Consider the following 10,339-nt stretch of genomic DNA (forward strand, 5'->3'; position numbering starts at 1 on the left):
AAAAAAAAAAAGAAAATGTGAATAGATCAGATGAGAGAAAACACTAGAGGAGGGAAAATCTAACATCACTTGGAGGGTTCAAGCAGAGGTGACTTGGTGGTTAATCATGTTGGTAACAGCAATATGAGAATCAGAACAGACTTGAGGAAGGCAACCAAGAATTCAATTTTGAACATGCTGAGCTGGGATGCCTGCAGGATATCCAGGAGAAGAAAAGTAGGCAATTGGAAATTCATTTCTGGAGCATGATTTGAATCTTTTGCATAAAAGTAGCAAACAAAAAACAAGGGGAGTGGCTAGTTGGCCAAAAAGTGTAGACATTACTTTCTTCAGTGCAAACAGAAAAATAAACGGTGTTCTGCAAAACCAGATTTAAATACATACAGCTCTTCGCCTTACTTCCCCCCAAAACACAAGTTCCAACCACTGACTGGTTGGCTTCAATCAACAAAATCCTCACTGTATCAAAATTTGGACAGCTCTTCATTATGAAGGCATTTTAATTTGCACAAACATCTGTCATGACTTGTTTTAAGAAATCTCCTGCTTGGGCCCTCCCTGGTGGCAGAGCACTAAGAAGCTAAAACCACTTCAGCATGAGGTCGATTCCCGAGTGCCCCAGAGGTTACTACACATGGTGGCAGACCTCTCCTGACCCGCCAGCTGCTCCCTTCAGCAGTGTTCTTTGTCAGTTGGCCTGTTCTGCTCCCCACTGTGTCTCTGGTGAACCCTCTCAGGCCCTTGCACCTCTGGCCTGTACCCCAGTTCTGTATGCATAAATAAATAAATCTTTTTTTAAAATATTCTCTTAAAAAGAAAAAAGATAACTCCCCTTCAACAAGAAAACTGTAGTAAATTGAATCTTTCCTCAAGTCAGACTAACCACAAGTTAGTTTCCTCAATTCAGACTAACCGCTAACCTTTCACAGAAGTCTTAAAAAAACAACCCCTTTCAAAAACAGAATAATACCAAAAAATCTAATAAATGTGGCAATTAAAAAAAAAATCTGCCCGACCAGAGCAGATGTTAAGAAAAAAAAAAAAAAGAAAGAAAAGAAAGAAGAAGAAGAATTAAGGAGCCAGCTTCTTAAACAGTTGTGGTGCTATTTTCGTGCCTGGGGCTAGGGGTCGGGAAATGAGAGTCCTGTGGTTTGAGGTTGCCTAGTAGCAACCCAGCTGGAAGTAAGTGGTGATGAGTGAGTTCTGTTTCTTCTTCAAGACTTTGCTCCTTCAGCCACCATGCCATAGACTGTGGCTAGGTCACCCAGCCTTACCCCAGGGGCTAACACCATGCACCTGGGAACGCCCTGGTGCACGCAGGGGCGCTCGATTTGATGTCACCGCAGACTTCATTTCACTGATGCTCGCGATAAAACTTTCAAATTCATTCACTCATTCATTCATGCATACACTTATCCTTTGCGACTATAGTGCATGCATGGGCACCCTGGGGTGCTTTATCACATTCAAATCTACCGAACTCCCAAGTGGGATTTTATACTGGAGGGAGAAAGAGGCAGGAGCTTGATCCCAGGTTCCCTACTACACGCAGCCCCTTCGCAAGAGCTCGGTGGCACCCTAGGGCCCAAAAGCACCCTTAAAGAAGCCCTCCCCTCCCCCAGAACAAGGAACACCGTTGCGTTCCAAATTCTCCCCAGCCCTCTGAACCAGAGGACCCAGACCCCAGCCGGTCCGAGCAGCCCTGACAGGTGCCAACAATCCGCGACCCGTCGGTCAGGAGCTGATGCCCGTTAGCAGGGCGGGGAGAAGGCCGAAAGCGCCGGTTTGACGGTTCCAGCCGGCGCCGGGCGGCCTAAGGCAGCGCCCCCGACTCGGCCGCCCTTCCCCCACTCGGGGTCCGGGCGGAGGCGAGGGGCGCGCGGACTGGGCTCCGAGCGCTGATTGGGCGGAAGCTCGGGGGCGGGGCGGCGGTGTGAGGGGGGCCGGGGGGGGGGCCACCTTCCTTCCCTCCCTCCTGCCAGCCGCTGTTCTTCTGGCTGTTCGCTGGTTGCATCATCCCAGCCGGCCACCGCGTGGGGAGACAGGGCGCGGCGCGATCCACTCGGTCTAGAGGTCCAGCCCGCAGTCCCGCGCCTCCTCACGTCCTCCTCGCACCTGCCTGCGCCCTGGCCTGTAGCCCGCTGCGGGTCAGTTCTCGGAACCCGCCTGGCACAGCGGCTGAGCTCGCCGCCTCTGCCGCATCCATTCATTGAGAGCTTGCTCTTTTCCCAGCGCCCCAGCGCCTAGGTTCCTCGCAGCTATGAGCCGAGTCAGCGCCTTGGAGAAGAGCGTCATGGAGAAGAGCGGCGAGACCCACGGCTACTTAGACAACGTCCGGGAGGGCCCCGGAACAGGGCCTGGCGCCCCGGAGACCGCCGCGGGGGGCGCGCGTCGCTGCGCGGGCTTCCTGCGGCGCAACGCGCTGGTGCTCTTCACTGTGTCTGGTGTGATAGCGGGCGCGGGTCTGGGCGCCGCGCTGCGCGGGTTCGGGCTGAATCGCACGCAGATCACCTACCTGGCCTTTCCCGGCGAGATGCTGCTCCGCATGCTGCGCATGATCATCCTGCCGCTGGTGGTCTGCAGCCTGGTGTCGGGTGCCGCCTCCCTCGACGCCAGTTCTCTCGGGCGCCTAGGCGGCATCGCCGTCGCCTACTTTGGCCTTACCACCCTGGGCGCCTCGGCCCTCGGGGTCGCTTTGGCTCTCATCATCAAGCCTGGGTCTGGTGCCCAGATTCTCCAGTCCAGAGACCTGGGACTGGACGTGTCGGGGCCTTCTCCGGCCCCCAAGGAGACAGTCGACTCTTTCCTCGACCTGATCAGGTAATGCTCCCCCACCTCACTGAGGACACACTGGTTAGATGCCAGCTCCCTAATTCTCCCCAGTTTACACACACACACACACATACACACACCCGACCTCATGTGCTCCGAAGACTTCATTCTTAATCGGCTGCTAGTGGTGCTTAACATTTCTTAAATATCAAGATAATGTCTGGAGTCTTTGCATGCTAACCACACCTTTGCATACATGAGTCGGTGTGCCCACGACAAGCTTGGGAACTGGGCTGCCTCTTTAGCAAGAACCCGTCCTACCCTTAGGTGGGAGTGTATTAGGGAAATCCCAGCCATCTCACCTGTACTTTACTCCTTACACTCAGAACTTGCTCTCTGGAGTAAAAGTTAACAATTGCTCTCTCGTACTATGGTTCTGGGAACATCAGCTAAATGTTGCCTGTTTCCTGTCCTGGCCACAGATGGATGGCCTTCTCTCAGCCCTTAGGCTACAAGAAGCTAGCTATTATCTCAAGATACACTGGTAGATCCCAGAATAACAAGCTGGGAGTTAATTGGTCCAATTCATTGCCCAGAAACATGCGTCTCCTGGGGACCTAAGACAGCGTTTCCACCCCAGAGTCAAGACCACTGTTGAGTATTTTGAGCTGCATTGGCTTTATTTTGGGGAGAGCAAGTTCTAGAGGGAAGGGAATGTAGGTGAAGTGTCTTCATTTTGCACTTCTTCCCATGAGATGTAGTGTAGGTTTTTGCAGACTATTCAAAGTTGCAGGCTCTGTCGGTTTCTCCATTATCTCAGAGTTCACAGATGGGGAAACTGCAGCTTGGAAGTATTTTCTGACCCAGCCAGGTTCAGTTGAAATAGGGTTCCCCCTCCAAATGCTGGTCATGCTGCTTTTGGAGCCTTGGAGGTTCGTTTTGTCTTGATTGGCTGAAGCAAAGCTCCTTGTTGTTGATGCTGAGAAAAACCACGGCCCCTGGGCAAAGTGACTTGCCTTTCTGCTGTTTCCATTTCTCGCTCTTGGAAAATATGATGACCGTCTGCCTCTTAGGAGAGCACTCATTTAAAACTGCTACAACAGCAAAACAGATTCTGAAAAGAATCTCAGATGAGAAGGACCAAAAAAAAAATTTTTTTTTAACCAAAACATCTTACCAAAATGGCAGGTGGAGGTGACCTACTAGGACTTTGATGAACTCACAGCCTGTGTTTATTGTCTGGCAGCTTGATGTTTGGAGTCTTTAGAGATATCAAAGTTTGGGTACTAACTTTTAGGTGCATGTTTAAGGAAAAAAAGTTTACTGAAGTTGTCTTATTATACCAGTCAGTAATAGCAGTATATTGGTCAGTCCTCCCCTGGAGGGAAGGTGAATAATAGGGTTATAGGATTCTTTTTTTCAGGGTTCAGTGGTCCATGGAGAAATGGGTGCCTGGCACTGCTCTAGTAGTGCCCCCTAAGGTGGCTAAATAGCCCAAAAGGGAAGGTAGTGTCCAAAAAATGGCAGGCAACATTTTAAGATGAGAGATTACCTTATTTACCACCAAGTCCAGAAAGGACATTTTTCCAGATCATGGCTTTCCAGTTATTCCTCCACACCTTTTTGTCTGCTTCTGAGGTGAATGGTGACCCACCATCATCACTTAGAGGCCAATTTCAATGCAGACTTTTCAGTAACCTGCTGAAGATACAGGGAACAGCTAGAGGACTTTGCTGTGGCTTGTTGGGAATAGGTAGCATTTCATAATGCTTCCAGTCGCTAAATTCATGAGAGCCAGCAGCTCATGGGTAAAGAGAGGGCAGGTGGATGAATCCTATTTTGTGCCTGAGGACATTGAGACAGAGTTTAAGAGATTTGCTCAAGGTCATACAGTAGTCATCAAAAGATGGGCTAGAAGAGCTATGGTTTCACGTCCCAGTGTAAAAATTCTTCATTTCTATTTCTCTATTTCTGTCCTTCCCCCCTCCCTATGCCAGGGCATTGCAGCCGTATTACTGATCTAGTCCAACATCAACAGTCTCAGTAATGTTAGCTGGGGTTGGGGGGGCGATGGGAGGGACACAGAGCCAGGTGGAGTGGAGGGGACTGTGGGTGCTTCGGTGGTGGGAAAACTAAGGTGACTGCACCAGAGGGACAAATTCCATATTGTGAAAAAGTAAACAAGGATCTTTACAAAATAAAATTAAATGAATCTTTGCCCTGGGCCAAAAAAGGAAGCGGGGAAGGAGATGATTGTGTCAGAGCAGATCCCACTCGCTCACAGAGAAGCTGAGCTCCTCAGGAGAGACCCTCACGTGTGCCGCCGCTCAGATAGATGTTGCGCTGCTGGCGGGCGGAAACCGGAGTCCTCAGCCATATGAAATTTCTTCTGGGGTTTGGGGAATCTGTGAGAACAAATTTTTGAATTGCCTGACGAATGCCAGTTTATGTGGCTCTGAGCATCTGCCCCATCTTCTCTGCCCTTGGACACAGGAAGTGAAACTCTGCCAGAGGCCACTAAGTAGCCAGCAGACTCTCTCCTGGTAACTGCCTGGAAGTCAACATCTGGAAGGCGTACAGGCTCCTGATGACTGAGTGCAGTTGCTGCCAAGGTTCCCTTGAACCTTGGCCTGCCCGTCCGGCCGTGGTGTACCCCCACCACCGCCAGGGTCTCTGTGCCGTGATTTCTTGTTTACTTTTATCCCACTGCAAGTCAGGAGAAATGAAGCCAATAGGTGTCTGTCATGTCTTTTGGAAAATTCAGAATGCAGCTCTCCAGCAGTTTGATTTGCTAACACAATGGATGGGAAGTAAAGTAGGCTGGGATGGGTGTGCAGTGCGCTGAGAGGCCTGCCTGTTGGTAGCAACTCACAGGTGAGCATCTCAGACAGTCTCCAGCTGAGCAGCCCAAGCTCTATGCTCTCAGAACTGGGTGTGACCCGAGTGATTGAGTTGTGTCTTCTCATCCAAATTAAAATTTTTGGGAACCAAAAATACAGAAACAAGTGATCAGGAACCCAGTCACTGTGGAGCTTCTTGGCCCCTGACAGTGGTTACTGGCTGTAGGGCCTCGGGTGTGTCTGTAAGCTGCTGTGCCCTGACTTCCTCCTCTCTATAGTGGGTGTCTTCATAGTATCAGATTGTTTGCAGAGTTAAATGAGTTATGTCTGTCTATAAAGTTCTTAGAAGGTGGCTGGCCCACTAGGAACACTAAACTTGTTCTTGTTATAAATGGAGCAATATTCCAGAGTGACTGGGATTTGTCCAGTTCACATGAGCTGACGGAGATGGCCCTCTTTTCATAGCCTGAAGAAGTGAAAGTGAACAGGAAGAAAGAAGTGTCCAGGGAAACCTGAGGTGACTTGAAGTGGAGGGTGGGAAACACACATGCAGCCTAGTGAAAAACAAGTGAGCGGTGACAGTTTTCAACTCAGAATCAATACTAGGGGAAATTTGGAAAATGGAAGAAAAGTCTAAACAGTCTTCCATTCTAAATTGGGGAGAAGTCCTCACAAACCCAAAGTTGACCCCAGTTTTCTTCAGGTGTGCTTGATAAGGATTGAGTTATCTGGCTCCCATCTTTCCTCTGGGTGCTAAATTTGTAGTTTTCCAATGGAGAAGCAGAGGCTTCTCTGCAAGGAGGCAGATAGAGACAGCTCCCGGATGCAGCCCCTGTCTGCACTGGCAGCCAGAAGGATGTCGCTGGGCCACTGTCTTTCCAGAAGGCTGCTGCCGTCTGCCTGGCAGTCACAAATGAAATTTTACCTCTTGCCAGTTTTCTAAGCTTTGTTTTGCTTGTGCTCACTTTCTCAACAGCAGACAGTGCTACGAGACTTGCATTTGCAGAGTAAGATATAAATCTTGTGTGAAGGACACACTGTGAATATGATGCCATGAAATCTGCAAAGAAAACATTTCTTTACTATCTACAAGGAAACCCAGGAGAGACTGAGACCTCATGTTTGCCCCTAGATCACAGGGAAGGCAGTGAAATTTCTTTTTAATTTAAATTTGAGTCTAAAAACTGGCAGATTGTTTGAAAGTGAAGACCTAGCAAGTCTAACAAGGATTCAAGTGAATAGAGGCTTCTAAGCCTAACTGGTCACTAAAGGAAAACAACAACTTTTAAACAATGTAATTGGGGAAAAAAAAAAAAGGTTTTAACTTGACACCATTCTTTCTACCACTCAGGAAAATATCTTAACTAGTTCAGACGCTTCATGAAAAGAGAGCATAATGCATTCAGAGGGGTAGCATGGACAATGATTAAGAGCAGACGTTGGAGTTAATGAATCAGGTCTGAGTCCAGCTCTACCACTTACTAAGAATATGGACAAATCATTTTGTCTCTCTGAGCCTCCATTTCCTTATCTGTAGGTGAGGCTAATAATAGTGTCTACTACCTAGAATTGTCATGAGGATTAAATGAATTGATATTTGCATGTCTTGCTGATATTCCGGTATACTCTGCATCTCAGGAGGACTACTTTATGCAAAGAATGAGTAGTGCTCTTAGCTTATTTCTCCAAAAGTCTTCTACCCCAGAGGCCCAGGATTAAGTTTCTAAAGTGGATGTGGGCTTTAAAAAGTGAGCAGATTACTAGCCACCCCAACTACCGTCATCAAGAGTTTAAACCTACCATTTCCAGTCTTTCCTTCACTTCACCCCAAGCCTTGTAGGGGGTACCAAGATCTGAAGGGGCACATCCTTGTTAACTGACTCTGTAACAATAAACACCAGAGATGATAAATATTTATCAGGTATACATACCATGCCATATCCTGTTGTAGAGTCTTTGAAATTTTCATAAATTTGGTAAAAGAATTTTAAATCTTAAATAAAAGGAAATACTTCTGGGAAAAAAATATACCTAAGTAAAAATAAATTGTTTTACATTCTTCTCATGCAGAGCAAGGAAATGTATACCACCCTTGACAATAGGATCAGAAGAGCAAACAGCACCAGGTGTCATGTAGAGACGGGATATTTTTGAAGTTTCTCAGTATGTAAGCTGCATGCTTCTATACAGCCGCCCAAAAAAGGAGTCCTGCTTTCCACAATTGGGCCTTGGTGTATACCAGCTTTTATATTTGTTATGATTCATGTATCCAAAGATTCTGGTAGCGCTTGAAATGCTGGCCCATTGCTTCTCTACCAATTTGGCCTAACAGATCTCTGGATTTAATAGTACAGTCTTGGCATTTTTGTGACTGTTTTTTACTTCAACCCACCACTAGAAATACATTTGAAATTATGGCAGCCATACAAATCCACACCCTGCATATACAACCTGAAACCCCACAGACTTTTTTTTTAAGATTTATTTATTTATACATACCAGAATTGGGGTACAGACCAGAGGTGTGGGGGATGAGAGGGTTCACCAAAGACAATGTGGGGAACAAAACAGATGGATTGACTGAAATACACCACTAAGAGGAGCAGTAAGCAGGACAGGAGAGGTCTGCTGCACCATGTGGGTCTCCTTCCTGGCCAAGGATTGAACTCGTGCTGCAGTGGCTGCCAATAGCTTCATAGTGCTGTGCTTTAACCTGCTGCATCACCAGGGAGGGCTCCCCGCAAAACATTTTAATATGACTTGCTGATGTCTCTCCATTCTGTCTAGTGTATCACATCTTTTATAAATTGCCAATTTAGAACCAATAAGTTGCTTTCATGGCCTACTCATGTTTGAGAATTTTTGGTCTAAGGTATATGAGTTAATAAGTAATTCAAGTAAATTTCTCAGACTCCAATAAAAGAAAAAGAAAATATTTGAGAAGCACCCTGACTACACAGTGAGTTAGCAGAGCATGAGAAAACCATTTGCTCCTGCTGATTTCCAGGCACTGGATTTCAAAACTGTAAATTTGCACAGAAACTAGTCCTGCACATATTTAAGTGTAATTAATTTAATATAAATAAAATTGAAAGTTTAGCTCCTCTTTAGCACTACTGGTATTGCAAGTATTTATGACTACCGTATTAGACAGCACATAGAGAAAGTTCTACTGGACAGTGCTGTTCTAGCTAGAGCATACATATGAGATGTAGCCCTGGTGTACCCATGTGGTAAGTGACAGGGTTGAACTCGATCACCTCTAAAATTCCTTCCAATTCAAAGATTCCTCATGTTGAAGCCTATAAATTCAATACGTGACTGTGACGGAGAAATGTGCCTGAAGACAGAATTCTGGGGCCAGAACTTGTGTGCTGAGCAACTGATCCCTGCATATAAGAAAGCTCAGGAGTGAGAGGAAGCCAAAGTTCACTGCAGCATCTGTGTTAAAAGCCAACCTTGTTTACAGAGAGGGCTAAGAGGACAGAGAGCAAAAAAACACAAAGTTGAAGGACTGACATTCCCCAACTGTAAGACTGTTATAAAGCTCCAGGAATCAAGACGGTGTGATATTGGGAGAAGAATAACAAAAAGATTAATGGAGGGAGAGCCTAGAAGGGGCGTGCAGGGGGCATGTAGTCAGTGATCTTTGACAAAGGATCAAAGAAGATATAATGGAGCAATGATAACCTTTTTCAACAAGTGGTACTGGACAGCTGGACATCCACATGCAAAAATAAGAATCTAGACAAGACCTGCAGTCTTCATCAAAACGAACTCAAAATGAATCACAGGCCCAAAGTGCAAAATTATAAAGCTTCCTAGAATATAATATAAGAGAAAACCTAACCAACCTTGGGTATAGCCCGACTTTCCAGGCACCGTCCGTGGGGAGTGCAGAGAAACAGAGAAACGTCCTGCCTCAGTGCTGCAATCCCAGTGTGAGCTGGCGGGGCCTGCACTTGCTCTGGTCTTTTGCGATCAGAGTGTCCAAGAGAAAGAAGTATGTTTTCTGTGGGTGTCTGAGCTTCAACATCATGTTTTTGATGGTAAAATCTTTGTAGTTAGTGTTGTATTCTTTCTTAATTTTCAAAATAGTCTTGAAATAACTTACATACGATAACTTATTTAACTATCACCCAATCAGATGAAACATTTCTGCTGACCTTTCTTGCCAATCCCTGCCTCCCACCCCCGTTGAAGGCAGCTTTGGACTTGAAAGTTTTGCCTCCTATGGGGTCTCCCTCAGGGCTCAAGAGGTTAGATCTTGGCACTGTGGAGTGATCTGCAGCCACTGTGGCACAGGTTCAGTTGCCCATCCTGGAAGCAAACCCATATGGTGAAGCAGACCTCTCCGGTCTTGTATTTCAGTCGACCTGCTCCCCACGCTGTCTCTGGTGGATCTTCACTCCTCTGGCCTGCACCCCAGCTCCTCTATGCATAAATAAATAAACCTCTCAGAAAAAAAAAAAAACCAAAATTTTGTCTCCTATCACTCTGGATTAGTTTTGCTTTTTCTAGAGTGTAATACCTCTGGAATCATTCGGCATGTATTTTACTTTGACTCATTTGCCTAGCACAGTGCTGTTGAGAAGATCTTGTTGCATTGTCATTGCTTCCTTTTCATCACCAGGCAGGATTCCATTGTGTGGATTTATCAGAAGCTGTTATCCATTCATCTGTCAATGGACATTTGAGTTTGAGTTTTGGGTCAACAAATTCTGTTT

At 46.5% G+C, this 10,339-nt stretch overlaps 1 protein-coding gene across 1 annotated transcript in view; it reads left to right on the plus strand.

Annotated features, from left to right (window-relative positions):
• Positions 1–2,009: 2,009 nt before the first annotated feature.
• Positions 2,010–10,339, plus strand: part of SLC1A4 (solute carrier family 1 (glutamate/neutral amino acid transporter), member 4) — a 27,913-nt gene continuing 19,583 nt past the window's right edge. Inside the window, exon 1 of the mRNA XM_004691453.2 lies at positions 2,010–2,820. Coding sequence (XP_004691510.2) covers positions 2,261–2,820 — 560 coding nt within the window. The 5' untranslated portion in view covers positions 2,010–2,260. The remainder of the gene's footprint in view (positions 2,821–10,339) is intronic.

Source organism: Condylura cristata, unplaced genomic scaffold (assembly GCF_000260355.1).
Source record: "Condylura cristata isolate star-nosed mole 26May11 unplaced genomic scaffold, ConCri1.0 scaffold00031, whole genome shotgun sequence".
Taxonomy (NCBI): Eukaryota; Metazoa; Chordata; class Mammalia; order Eulipotyphla; family Talpidae; genus Condylura; species Condylura cristata.